Raw genomic sequence first — 14,889 nt, forward strand, 5'->3', positions numbered from 1 at the left:
TAGTTGTGGATAAATGCATTTATTTCCCTCAGGTATAGACAAAAGAGTGAATTACTGATTCGTAGGGTGGATACACATTTGACTTCATTAGAAAGAGTTGAACGGTTTTCCAAAGTGGCCAATTGACACTACCGAGGGATGGGGGTCCCCTGGCTCCACATTCTCACCAACATTTGGTGACCTCCATCTTTTTATTATTATCCATTCCGTGGGGAATGTAGTGGTATCTCGTTTACATTTCACCACTGAGTAATGATGTTTGCTTTTGGGCCATTTCTATGTTCCTATTTTCTTTTGTAAGTGCCTGCTTTTATATATGTTCGTTTAAAAAAAAATGGGTGGTTTTTATACTATGGATTTGTGGGAGATATTTTATGTTCTAGATAGGAGTCTTTTGACCATTGAATATGCCGAGTCTGTCTTCCTGGAGTGGCTTTGCCTTGTGCTTGCCTGATGTTGCCTCTCAATGAGCTCAAGTTTTACATGTTTGTAAAGTCTCATTTACAATTTTTTACTTTTGGGACACCTGGGTGGCTTAGTTAGTTAAGCGTCTGACTTCAGCTCAGGTCATGATCTCAAGGTTTGTGAGTTTAAGCCCCGCATCGGGCTTTCTGCTGTCAGCACGGAGCTTGCTTTGGGTCATCTGTCTCTCTCTCTCTCTCTCTCTCTTTCTCAAACATAAAATAAAACATTAAAAAAATTAAAAATAAAACTGTTAAAAAAAGAAATTTATGTATTTTTTTTTACTTTTCCATCTCGTGCCCTTTGCATCCTGTCTAAAACATGTTTGCCTACCCCAAAGTTGAGCCTTTTCCTCCTTCTTTTTTTTTTTTTGAGGTTTATTTATTTATTTTGAGAGAGAGAGAACATGAGCGTGGGGGGCCAGAGAGGGAGGGAGAGAGAATCCAAGCAGGCACCACATCATCAGTGCAAAGCCTGATGTGGGGCTTGATCCCATGAACCGTGAGATCAAGAGACCAACTGAACCACCCAGGTGGCCCGAGTCTCTCCTTTCTATTTCCTGCTCTGCTCTGCTGTGGCTGCCCCATTCCTTGTTCTCTGTCATCAGCTGGAAATGCTCCACCTCCAAAATCACAAGGTAATGACCGCACTCTCTGCCCACAGTTTCTTATCCCTCTTGTTCCTTGACGTTATTGGGATCTCCTATCCATTGGTATCCATGCTTCCTTCCTGTTCCCTGGGGTCCTTCCAAAGTCTCATTACCTCACACTAGGGTAAATTCAATGATGTTACATTCTTTTGATACAACCTTACAAATCATCTTCACTCTCCCACCAGGATCTTCTTAGATTGCCCTTACATCGCAGAAACCAAGCCAGAGTTGCATGCACTGATCTCTCTTTTTCACAGCGACAGCCGAGTGCCATCCTAATGAGCCACACACCTGCACGAACCAGTATCGTGATAAATCACTGGTTAATAACCTTACCTGCCTTTGCATCCCTGCTTTGAGATTCCAGTGTTCTTGTTAGCCTTCAAATATCTAACATGTGTCTAATATTTCAAACCTTTCTCACTCACCTTAAAATTTGCGTTTCTTTCCTTCTTGCTGTTTAAATCAAAAGCCAAGGGCACTGTCCCGTGAAGGACAACAACCATTGGGGGGGGGGGTCAGAGTGAGGGTCCTGAAGAGGGATCTCCCCAGAGCACCATGCTGTCTACCACTTACGTGAAGAAACTGGCCTGCCTTGAACTTGCCTAGGTGAGAGTAGGTGAGGAATATAGTCATTCTTCCCTGAAGCCTCTGGATTCTTTGTCCCCGAGTCACACTGTTCATTTTCATGTTCACGTTTCTCTACGCTTCTGCTGAGTATCTCAGCAGAGCTAATTGCAGAATGTTTGGGCTTTTTTTGCTTTATTTTTTTAAGCCAAAATACCGTCTCCAGACCTCCTTTTCCCTTGTTATGTCTATTAGTGCACAGGTGTGGCGGGGCTAAGGGAAAGTAGTAAGGGAAGAAGCATCATCCTAGGCCTGGGGTAAGTGGGTGGCTCTTAATCCCTGAGCCAACTGGGCCCAAGGAAGTGACACGTGTGGGTCCCTGGACACTCAGGCACCGTGGCTAAGCCTGTTGGTGCTGTGGCCTCTGGAGGGAAAAGAACTGACTGTGAGACGTAGCCCCGAGAAGGGAGCTGAGGGAACAGATCTCGCAAAGAGTCGGTGACCCCGTCCCCTTTTCTCCCCTGCCGTTATGTCCCACACACACAACCCAACTGCAAGGTCGAAAAGAAAGGACCCCAGTAACTATCATCCATAGAGGTCAGCCTCTTAGGACAGGGTGGATCTGAAGGGATAAACATAAACGATCCAGAACATTACACCTGGGATTGCCTCGAGGGTGAGAAACCCCAGGGTGGCTAAGCCTGTGCTATAAGCCGATAAAGTCACGGAATGGTTTCTGGGGAATCTTCACTCCTAGTAATTTATAGGCAACCCAGGTCCCTCTGGATCCAATCAGATGGACTGAATCGTGGTGACTCTGCAGCACCAGCTACTCAGGACGAGGGGCTGGGAATGCTGTCGGGGAAAGGCACACGCAAAGACAAAGCTTGGTTCGAACCTAACATCTGACAGGGGATTTGAGGACACACAGGGAGGGTGGGGACAGAGTTTACTCACAGCCTGTCACCCCAGCCGGTGCAATGGTGGGCGAGCTCCAGCCGGAGAAGAGGTGGGGTAGGGTGGGTGGGTCGATGGGGGGGAGGGGAGGTCAGCAGGTGCATCAGAGGAGGCCAGCCTCAGAGAAACATCAGCGCAGCCCCGTGGGCCCGCCTTCCTGCCCGTAGGCTGAGAGGGGAGTCTGGTGTGCTGGGCCCCGCTGTCCGTGGGGTGATGCCAACAGGGCAGTGCCATCACAGAATCATCTTCCAGCCAGGAAAAGGGAACCCGAGAGCTCAGCTCTTACCCATCACGACCAGAACCCTGAGCACAAGAGCCACGGCACTGCCATGGGCTCCAGGCTCCTCTGCTGGGTGATGCTTTGTGTGCTGGGAGCAGGTGAGTCCCGTGAACAAGGACAAGCATCGGTCTTCTGAGCTGGCTGATTCCTGAATCCTCCACTTTACCTTCTGGGTAAGCCATCAGGCTCTCTCCCATGCTCATTTTATGTCTGCATTTCCCACAGGGCCAGTGGAGGCTGGAGTCACCCAAACTCCAAGATATCTGATCAAAGCAAGAGGACAGCAAGGGACACTGAGATGTTCCCCTATCTCTGGGCACTCCAGCGTATCTTGGTATCAACAGGCCCTGAATCAGGGTCCCCAGATCATCTTTGAGTTTTTTGAGTATACACAAAGAACAAAAGGAAACTTCCCGGATCGATTCTCAGGGCAACAGTTCCACGACTACGCCTCTGAGCTGCATGTGAGCTCCTTGGAGCCGATGGACTCGGCCGTGTATCTCTGTGCCAGCAGCTTGGCACAGCCCTGCAGAGTCACCAGCCTTCTGTGCACAAACCTCCCTGCTTGCTCCAACAGCGACAGAGCACACAGGCTTCCACCCAGGGTTCACTCCTTCCAGGGAGCTTTTCAGTCGTTTCGAAGACCTTTCCTGCATCCCCCTGAGCTCAGAGCATGACCCACACAGAACCCAGGCTCACGGGCACGCACGCGGACTGAGCGTTTCCACATCTGTCCCCACAGCACCAGGCGCTTGTCAAGTCCTGGGTGACTCCAGCATAGGAGGGGAAACCGAGCCCTCAGCATGGGCTAGATCCTTTGTATATATTCTACGTTTTAACAGTTTGTGACGATCATCCAAATCAAATACTCCTCTACCTTTTTTGTAGATGAAAAGAGGTGAGGAGGCTAAGTGGTTTCCCACGTGTCTCCTGGTCTAGAAGAGGCAGAACTGGGAAGTCAGCTTGTCTGTGTTTCTCAAGCCCCAGCTTCCCCCACGTACCCTTCCCCCACCCATAGCCTCTGAGCCTCCCCATCAGTAGTTAAAGGCCCAGGCACCCCCAGAGCCCCCTGCGGCCCCGCTGAGCCACGATGGAAAGTCCATGCACCATCGTGGCCTGTTCCGTGGCAGCTCTGGGGGACGTATAATTCCACACGGATTCCTCGTCATCTGTACCCATTCCTCATGTCTTTTCCTAATCTGTAGTTTACGTTTTCATTTTTACGGGGTGCTTTGCTGCACGCGAGTTTGATGTAATGCAGTTGAAATGACAGTTTTCTTGGTGTCTCCACGAAACAAATTCTTCCTTAAGTGAAGCCTAAAAGTATTTTCCTTAATTTATTCCAGGAAAGTGACAATTTTACGTTTCACAAGAAAGAATAAGTGTACCTGGAATATATTTTCATGTGAGGAATGGAGTGGAGATCCAGGAATAAGACAGAGGGACATATATTCATTCGGGGCAGAGGAAATAGCCTGTAACAAAAGATTCCGAGGGACGAAAGGAGCACGGCACGTGCAAGGAGAAACCTGGACCCGCTTGAGCGTGGCTGAGACAGAGAGAGCCAGGGGGGAGGTGGGGGGCAAACAGTATAGGACCTTATAATGCTATAACCTCACAGAAGAAAGGCAGTCAGGAGCAGAGACCATATGAGTGAAGGTCTACGTCTGGATGTGGAGGGTGGTTGAGGGTAGACGAAGGTGGGAGGTGAATGAGGGAGTCACTGGCTGGCTCCACTGAGAGCCAGCTCTTTATTTCCCCAACACCCAGGCTGGAGAATTGTCCCCTTCATCTCCCATTCTGCTGCGACTCTGCATGGCCACCAGGCTCCTGTGCTGTGTGGCCCTTTGTCCCCTGGGGCCGGTGAGCCCTCTAGAGCCCTGTCCTGGGGCACACTAAGCCCTATTCTAAGCCTTTACTTTGAGTCTACCTTATCAGGGTCGCTCTTGGGCACTGTCTCCTGCTTCAGCTTCTCTCAACCTCGGGTGCCACGGATACGGGAACTACCCAGACCCCCAAAGTAACAAGAACGGGACAGAAAGGGACACTGAGATGCGTATGGTTGTCATCTGCACTATATGTATAGGTATCAATAGGACCCCGAACAGAGCTAAGCTGATATAGTATCGCACCCACAAAGGAGAAATCCCCAACAGGCCTGTGACTTTCTGTCACAGCCACAGGTGTTGTCCTCGTGTCTGACAGTCCATCCTTGACCTCTGTGTCCTCTTGTTCCAGCCGTCACCTCACAGCCACCTTCCTGCACAGACAGGCCAGCAGAAGACACAGGTGGGCCTGTCCCCATCAGGGAAGATGTCGTCCCAGGGAAGCCTCTCCTGGACTCCCTAAATGGCAGCATGATCAGAAACAGGATGTCAAACACTGGTATTCAAAGGTGACGGAGAAGAGAGAAAAATGGCTCCTCTATTCTGTTGGGGGGGGGGCGGGTGATTCCCAAGGCACACATACCCATGGGAAAGGTTAGGGGCCAAAGTAACCAGCCTAAAACCCTGAACCATGGCATGGATGTCCACGTCCACGTATCCCTGGGCAACACGAGAGTCACCGAGCTGAGGGTCCCTCAACCCTGCGCCCCGGCGTCCCCCAGCTAGCACCCTGACAGTGTTGTGGACGGGGTTCAGGACCCTTGCCCGGCTCCCTTCCTTTGCCAGATGAATAAGGCTGTTTGTGAATTCAGAGGCTCTATTTATAGGGAGAGGCCCTGTATTAGTCCTTGAAGAATTGTAAGAGTCTTTCTGGGTGGAAATAATGAACCGCTTGCCTAGGATGGCCCAAGGAGAGACTGAAACCCCAGTTTGCCTGAATGATTCACATCAAAGCTTTAAAGACTAATACAGTTTCATCTCCTAAGGCAGGGGAAGACCAAAAATAGACTATTTATTTCAAAGAGTCAAACCTGACAAAGACCGGAGTCAGAACATCTTCCCTGGGGACAGCCTCTCTTCCCATTCATTTGCAAAGACTTTATTTGAGGAAGCTGTGACCTGTTGACAGACCCTGGGACAACATCACAATCAGCTTGTAACAACGCTGCTTGAATTAGAAGCAAAGAACAAACTGAGGGTTGCTGGGGGGTGTTGGGTGGGGGATGACTGGGTGATGGGCGTGAAGGAGGGCACTTGTTGGGATGAGCACTGGGTGTCCTGTGTAAGTGATGAATCACTAAATTCTCCTGAAACCATTACTACACTATATGCTAAACTAACTTGAATTTAAATTAAAAAAAAAAAAAAAAAGGCCTTTCTAGCTTGTAAAAACGCCAACTTATTTTTACTGAGTTTGGAAATGCAGGCACTAGAGGGCGCTCATGCCCCTTCTTTTTCAAATCAAGGGATTCTTCAAAGCTTGTTCTGTAATGAGGAGTCAGGACCTCCCCTCCGTGGCGGTGGTCAGTCTTTCAGAGATAGGAGCCGTGCAAATTCACAGTCGGCACCAGCTAAAGGCAACATCAAGTGTGCGAACCTCACTGCCCACCTTCCTCGCCAGGGAGAGGCCATTCATGTGCACCGAGGGCTTGTGATCTTTTACGCAACAGTCTCCCCTTGGCGTATTCAAAGAAAATGGGCATTTATAAGTGTTCCATGGCTCGTGCCTTTCTGGACTTTGTCCATTTAGACCCCACACGTCTTGCAACCCGATCAAGGGTCTTAATGTAAAGTTGTCATGCAGTTAAGCTATGTTTTGTAATTTAAACACCAACAATGTGTAAAGAAGATATTTAAGGTTAATAACACTCTCTCCTCTCCAAACACACCTCTATCTGTCGCTACCTCAGGTGGGAAACCAATATGAACACCCCGGTGTGTTTCCTACCAGCTGTCTCCTCTGGGCTCATGCAAACCTGTCCACCCAAACACATCTACAAAAAGTGGGACCGCCTGTGCACCTTCATTGCCACGTGCATACTTTCCCCCTTTAATCTACTTTGGACTCTATTTGTCCACGTTGATAGACACCTAACTGGCTCCTATTTGCTGCCATCTTCAGATTGCACGATGGGGTGACAGATACGTTGACTCTGTCATCATTGTCTTACACCTTCCTGATTGATCTTTCCCGAAGTGATCGGACAGCCCCCTTTTTTTTTAAATTTTTTTTCAACATTTATTTATTTTTGGGACAGAGAGAGACAGAGCATGAACGGGGGAGGGGCAGAGAGAGAGGGAGACACAGAATCGGAAACAGGCTCCAGGCTCTGAGCCATCAGCCCAGAGCCCGACGCAGGGCTCGAACTCACGGACTGCGAGATCGTGACCTGGTTGAAGTCGGACGCTTAACCGACTGCACCACCCAGGCGCCCCCGGACAGCCCCTTTAAAAAACAAAAAAAGTTTATTTACTTGTTGTGTTTAGGTGGGGGCCAGAGAGAGAGAATCCCAGGCCGGCTCCGGGCTGTCAGTGCAGAGCCTCAGGCAGGGCTCGAACTCACTAACCACGAGATCTTGACCTGAACAGAAACCAAGAGCCGGCTGCTTAACCAACTGAGCCACCCAGATGCCCCAGAAGAAAAGCTTCCCTGACCGGGAACGGAATAGCCTCTTGATGCTCCCACGTTCTCGACTCCAACTCCTTCTTGATGAGTACAGTGTTTCCATCACTCATAGTCCTGGAGGTCTGATAGCCCCAGCCACACTCCCTCACAAGACAAGACCAGAGGGAGAAAGGGGTGGGTACTTGCTAGAAACTACACAATCTCTCAGTTCCTCCTCATAAGACATTGTGAGGGGGTGTTAACCCGCTTTACAGATGAAGAGGCTCAGGTTTGCGGGGGTTGATGGCCTTGTGCACAGGCTGAGCTAACACATGCTGGAACCAGATTATACAGGACAGTCTGCTCGTCTTTGTGTGGGAGGAGGGGCAGGAACCACAAGGTCACTGGGAGGACCATCTTCAGACTGGACGCAGTGCTAGGAAGATCTGTGGAGCCTGACATCACGCAGCACTGAACTGTGAATTGGAAATGTTTTCCGGACAAAGATGTGGCCGCCTCAGCCCCCACAAGTCCCATACCCAAACCGTGGATTCGACTAGGCAAACGCAGGGCTGAGGTCGAAATAGAAGCATGCAGGGGGAGGTGATGAGGCCAGCATTCCAGCCGTCAGGTTGGAGGTGCCATGCACACACACACACATACACACGGAGAAGTCACAAGACAAGGGGAAGGCCACACACCCAGTGAGGGTACCAGCAGCTGAGCGCTGTGGCCAGAGGGCTCACGACCAGTGGACTGAACAGAATCCGCGTATCCGTGTCCATCTACTTTCGAATGATCAGTTTCCATTCATTCTATGCCTCACAGTTTTTTCCCTTTTAACATTTCTGAATATGAGCGACACTCATCTTTTTTCTTCCTTAATGGTCAGGATAGAATGGTGCATCTCGAGGTGGCTGGAACCTTAGATTTAATTCATTAATAGCAGCTGAACGTGAGGTTCAGTGATGTCACTAAGCCAACTCCCTTGCGTGGATGAGGGGCCTCCCTCCTCCTCCGCTCGTGCTCAGGAGAACCTGATGTGACGAACATCCTAGCCCTGTCCTGACCCTGCCATGGGCACCAGACTCCTCTGCTGCGTGGCCCTCTGTCTCCTGGGGGCAGGTGAGTCCTCAGAAAACCGAGTGAGCGCATGTGTGTGAGCGTGAGGGATAAATACATGCAATGATTGCAGTCAATTTCCTCCTCGCTGTTCCCAATTTTGTCTCCACAGGTCACACAGGAGCTGGTGTCCTCCAGTCCCCCCGGCACAAGGTCACAAAGAGGGGCCGGGACGTGGACCTCAGGTGTGACCCAATTTCTGGTCATGCTGGCCTCTACTGGTACCGACAGGCCGTGGGGCAAGGCCCGGAGTTTCTCGTTTTCTTCCAAAACGAGGACAAAGTAGACTCCTCAGGGATGCCCAGCAACGATCGGTTCCAGGTGAACAGGTCCGAGGGGTCCTACTCCATTCTGCAGATCCAGCGTGCGGAGCCGGGGGACTCAGCTGTGTACCTCTGTGCCAGCAGCCCTACCACAGTGGGGCACAGCCACCTCCTTCCTCTTCACCAACCTCATGTGTTTACTTCTCATAGTTCACAGAATCCCCGCACAAAGGAGTTGCCTGCTTCTTCTTCATCAGGGGCAACATGTGGATTTGGGACTTAGGCTCTTCTTCTGATAGTAAAAGGTCAAGAAATAACCTTCAAAATACCAGAACATCTATTGGGTTATAATAATTTTGGCTCCTGTGCTTCTGGGATTCCTTCATACAGTTCAAGATTCTAGGGGCGCCGGGGTGGCTCGGTCAGTTAGGCATCCGACTCTTGATTTCAGCTCAGGTCATGTTCTCACAGTTCTCACCGGCTCTGTGCTGACAGTGAGGAGCCTGCTTCGGATTCTTTCTCTCCCTCTCTCTCTCTCTCTTTCTGCCCCCTCCTCCACTAGCACTCTCTCTCTCTCTCAAAATAAATAAACTTTTTAAAAACAGATTCTATAATTGGGATAGAATGTCAGAGCTTAGACTCAGGTATAGTGACATAGCCTTTTGTAAAACTATGAAGTTTCAGCACATTTATAATAAACTATTACTCAGTGTCACTAATTCGGGCCACGCTCTGCCCAGGGGTGGGCCAGCCGATATGGAACACCGCTAAGGCCATATGTAGCTACCAGCCATAAAGATAAACACATTAGAATCCTTAGTAACTATTGCCACTGATATCATTTGTCCAGAACAACCGTCAGCCACAACAATGCACATTAACATATGTTCCTCTGTTCCTTTTTTATTTCTTGACGATTCTGTGTTTAATTTCTTTCTTCTCTAGTTTTTTTTTTTTTAATAGAAGCCCAGCTTGGTTTTCGTAAAATATAACTCCACTTGAGAAGGTGGTGAAAGGAAGTGATTCAGAGAAGATCTGAATGACAGTTTTATCAGCCATTTGGGACTCTGAGGTTTCCAAAGTAGCTTTGCCACATGATGCCCCCACCAGGGCTATCGGAGGGTTCCAGCTGGTGCACACATGCACGTGCACCCACCCACCCACACTCATGCTCACCCATGCATGTGCACATGCACACACGTGCACATATGCACACACCCTGTGGGTTGCTCTGCCACTCTCTTAATGGTATCTTTTGATAAACAAAAAATTTTAATCAAAAATCATTCCATTTTGTATTCTGGTGTCCAGTTTAGGAAATCTTTGCCTACTTCAGAATGATCATGCTTTCTTATATTTTCTTCTAAATTCTTTCTATTTTATACCTTTTACATTTAGATCTGCAGCCCAACGGGGATTAATTCTTTGTGTATGAAATGGGGAAGGAGTCACTATGTTTTTCCATATGTTTTTTCCAACTGACCCAATACTGTTTGTTGAAGAACACTTTCCTCACTACTCTGTAATACTGCTTTTGTCATAAATCAGTCATTGTATATGTGTGGGTCTGTTTTCTTACATCTCTAATCTGTTACGTTGGTCTGTTTCGTCGGTCCCTGTGCAAATAACACACTGTCTTGATTACTATAGCTTTATAATAGTGCTCGATATCTTGAGGTCTAATTTCTCAAGCTTTGCTCCTTTTTAGTAAGAGTTCTTGACCACTCTTGACCCTTGTGTAGTTTTCATACATGTTTAGAATAATCTTGCCAAATTCTTCAAGAGTAAATGCCTGCTAGGAATTATTTGCTTTTTGTTTCCAAGTAACTTAACTGAATCACAGAATAAAGCTAAGAATGCCATGGAAGTATAGAAACATCTAGCACCTAAAAATGTTAAATACGCAATGTTTGGCATCTAATCAAAGATTATAGGAATGCAAAGAGGCAAGAAAATATGACCCATGATGGGGAGGAATATCGGCGAACAGAAACAAACCCCCTTATGACAAACTGGTAGACAAAGATATAAAAACAGTTGCTATAACTATATCCTATGTGTTCAAAATTAACTCAAAATCCAAATCAAATTTCTGGAGATAAAAATATATTTCTGTGATGAAAAACACAATCGATGGAATTAGTAGCAAATTAGACATGATGGGAGAGAAGATGAATGGTCTCGAAGGCGTAATCGTAAACGATTCATCATGAAATGGAGAGAGAAGGGAACTGGTGAGCTACCGGGAAACTTCAAGGAGTCCAATGCGTAATGACCCAAAGGCAAGGTTTTAAAAACGTAAATGTCTTTAAAGGGCAATTGGGTGTATCTGCCAAAATAATTCCGACGTGGGGGGAGTTATAATATATGTGAAAGTAAAATACATGATAACATACCATAAAGATCGGGAGGGAGAAAATGCGTAATTGTCACATTATTGTCAGGTTTTCATAATCTATGTGAAGTGGTATAATAGCACTTGAATACTGTATACCACAACCCCTAGGGCCACTAAAATGACAAAACGCATAGCTAAAAAGGCAACAAAAAAGATAAAATGGAATTATTACAAAAATGCCCAGTTAACAAACCATAAGAGACTCTTATTAAATACAGGGGACAAAGTGAGGGTTACTGATGGGGTGTTGGGCTAAACAATGGGCATTGAGGAGGGCACTTGTTGGACTGAGCACTGGGTATTCTTTGTAAGTGATGAATCACTAGATTCTATTCATGAAATCATTCTGACACTATATGTTAACTAACTTGGATTTAAATAAAAAATAAAAACAAAAATAAAATAATTTTGAAAATGCTCAATTAATCTATAAGATGTTTAAAAAAGGATAAAGGAACAAAGAAGAGACAAGACTAATAAAAATAAATAGCAACATGATTGACATGATCATAACCAGATCAGTAATGACATCAAATCTAAATAGTCTAAAGGCCCTAATTAGAAAGAATAAATTGTGATATTGAATGAAAAAACCCACATGCTACCTTCCAGAAATGCACAATAAAGACTCAGAATGTAAAAAGTAAAGGGATAGAAAAGGTGTACCATGATAACACTAATCAAAATAAAGCTGGAAAGCAATACTGATACCAGACAAAGTAAATTTAAGAGCACAGAAGATCCTCTGGAATAAAGCAGCTTCATATTCTAATGACCAAGGGGCCATCTCTTAAGAGGATGTAACAACCATAAATGTTTATGCTCCTAAAAACAGAGCTTCAAAGTCCAGAAGCAAATGGGTAGGGCTGCAGGTCCACAACTAAGACCATCATTGTAATACTTTTCAGTAACTGACTAAACAAGTTAACACGTGCATGTCAGTAAGGTCAACGCTCTGAACCAACTTGACTGAACTGGCATTAATAGAATACTTCACATAACAGCAGCAGCAGAATATATCTTTTTTGCAAATGCACATGACCATGTACCCAGATGGACTATAGACTCTGGGCTTGAAATAAGTGTCAATATGTTTACAAGAATCTAAGTCATACAAAGTATGTTCTCTGACCATGGGACAAAGACTGAAAGAAAAGGGAAACTATAAAGTGTTTATAAATTATAAAATACTAAAGTTGTCCTTGGGGGGACTATGGAAGGATAGGGAACCCTCCTGTACTCATTCTGAGGCCAGCGCTACTCTGATACCAAAATGAGACAAAAACACTGCAAGAAAACTACAGGCCCATATCCTTCATGATCACAGATTAACAATCCTTTTAAATTTTAGTATAAGGAATCCAACAATATCTAAGAAGGGTAACGCATCATGACCAAGTGGAGTTTGTCTCAGTAACATGCAGTTGGCTAAACATTTAAAAAATTATCAATGGGGGATCCTGGGTGGCTTAGTTGGTTGAGTGCCTGACTCTTGATTTTGGCTCAGGTCATGATCCCAGGGTCATGGGATCAAGCCCTGCATAGGGCTCTGGGCTAAACATGGAGACTTCTTACGATTGTCTCTCTCTCTCTCTGCCCCTCTCTAAAGTTTTCACTCTCTTTCTCTCTCTAAAAAAAAAAAAATTAAAAATTAAGAAAACTATCATTGTGATTTACCATATCAAATACTAAAAAAGGACAATCATCTGATCACCTCTATAGATATTCAAAAAATAGTTGAAAAATCCAACATCCATTGCTGATAAAGAGTCTTCGCAAATAAGGAGAATTAGAAACTTCCTTCCCCTAATAAAGGGTATGAATAAAAAGAAAACAATTACTGCTTTTGCAGGTAGACTATAAGTTACAGATGGCCTTCTGTAATCCCCAGACCAAACCCTAAAAGTAGCACAGAGAGGAAAACAGTCTTTCCAACAAATGGCGCTAGAGGCACTGTAAATCCACATGGAAAAAGGATGAATCTCAACACTCTTGTCACACCATAAATTCGGAGTGGGTAAACGAAGGCCCACAACCCAAACATGGCCTTTGCCTACCATTTTTTTTTAAACTTCTTTTTAATGTTTATTTATATTTGAAAGAGGGGCTTGAACTCAGGGACCGTGAGATCATGACCTGAGCCATAGACGCTCAACCAGCTGAGCCCCCCAGGCGCCCTGTCTGCCTGCTTTTATGTGACCCCAAAGCCAATAATGGTCTCTGCATTTTTTAATGGTTAAAAAGAATAAAAAGAATGATATTTTGGGACAGACAATAATTACATGGAATTCAGATTTCAGTATCCATAAAGCAAGTTTTGTTGGAGGACCAGCCATGCCCTTTCCTTTACAGACGTCTCTGCCTGTTTTTGCACTAAGATGAAGCTGAGTGGTGAGAACGGGGACCTTAGTGCACCACATTGACGCCATGTGCTCTCTGACCCCTTACAGAAAAAGCTTACTGGCCTTGCCGTAAAGGAAAATTATTATGAGCCGGGTCAATATCCTCAATGACCTCTACAGCTTCTGAACTATACAGCTTCTGAAAGAAAACATAGCACATTCGCTCCCTGACCTTGAAGGGGGCAGAGATTTCTTGAAGAGGACAAAAAAAATGTTCTCTTCTTGAAAAGGTAAATATTTCTTTATCAAAAAGTTAAAACTTCTGCTCATCAAAAGATATTAAGATAGATAGATGGCTATCTGAGAGAGGACAGGTATCCACAATGTATAGAATTCCTAGAAGCCAATAATATGAAAAGCCAATAATATGAAAAGACAAGTCATTCAATTTTTAAAAAATAGCAAAAGATGTGAACAGGGTATTTAATATATATATATATATATATACACACTATATATATATATATATATATACACACACTATATATATACACACTATATATATAATATATATACTATATATATATATTATATATATATATAGTATATATATAGGCACTTCCCTCTTCATGGGATTGATGGGTTTATTTCCCCAGCTGCTTAGATTTTTTGGCTGCTAGAACTCTACCCGTCAGCCACTTGCAGGAATTCTCTTTGGTTAAAGACAGCACTTTGCCCAAAGTCCTATCCCTCTCCAGGGCAGTGGGCATCCAATGACTGGCTGGTATCCCCTTTCCTAGAACACTAACTGATGAGATTTAGAATATTTATTCTTTTCTCGGAAAAGGTTTGCTTCATGCCTCCCATGTGGTCACGTGCAAAGGGTGAGCTTGATACAGTTGAACGTCCAATCCCCCAGAGCTGTGCTGCCCTAGCGGATCCTGGGGCCCAATTCTGACAGTACGTGGCCTGCTTGGGCCACTTGGCGGCGCTGCGGGTCCACTGAGGGAGCCACTGAGGGAGCCACTGACGGCAGCAGGTGGGAGCGGGAGGATTGAGGGGAAGTGGTGCCCTGGTGAGCATCAGGAGATAGCAGGTGAATCGGAGTTGTGCTGGCACGGGAAGGGTTGATCAGAATCTTCCCACGGGAACTGATGCCACAACAGGGAGCTACGAACTCCACGTTTCTTGGTGTAAAGGCATCTCTCGGAGCCTCCACTGGTGCAGTGTGACCAGCTTCAGGGATGCAGCCTGCATAATCCAAGCCAGGTGCAGAGAGAGGAGCACGGAGGAAAACAGAGAAGCTGCGGGGGATGGCCACCTGGTCCGACCCTGCCCGGCCCGGCTTAGCACGG

General features: G+C 46.1%; 1 gene segment (V, D, J or C); it reads left to right on the forward strand.

The window, feature by feature from the left end:
• The first annotated feature begins 7,609 nt into the window (after positions 1-7,609).
• On the forward strand, positions 7,610-9,077 carry LOC122488347. The segment is given in 2 exon segments: positions 7,610-8,534; positions 8,644-9,077. Coding segments are annotated over 2 exon segments (483 nt in total).
• Positions 9,078-14,889: the final 5,812 nt, after the last annotated feature.

The sequence above is a fragment of the Prionailurus bengalensis genome, chromosome A2 (genome assembly GCF_016509475.1).
Source record: "Prionailurus bengalensis isolate Pbe53 chromosome A2, Fcat_Pben_1.1_paternal_pri, whole genome shotgun sequence".
NCBI classification, from domain to species: domain Eukaryota; kingdom Metazoa; phylum Chordata; class Mammalia; order Carnivora; family Felidae; genus Prionailurus; species Prionailurus bengalensis.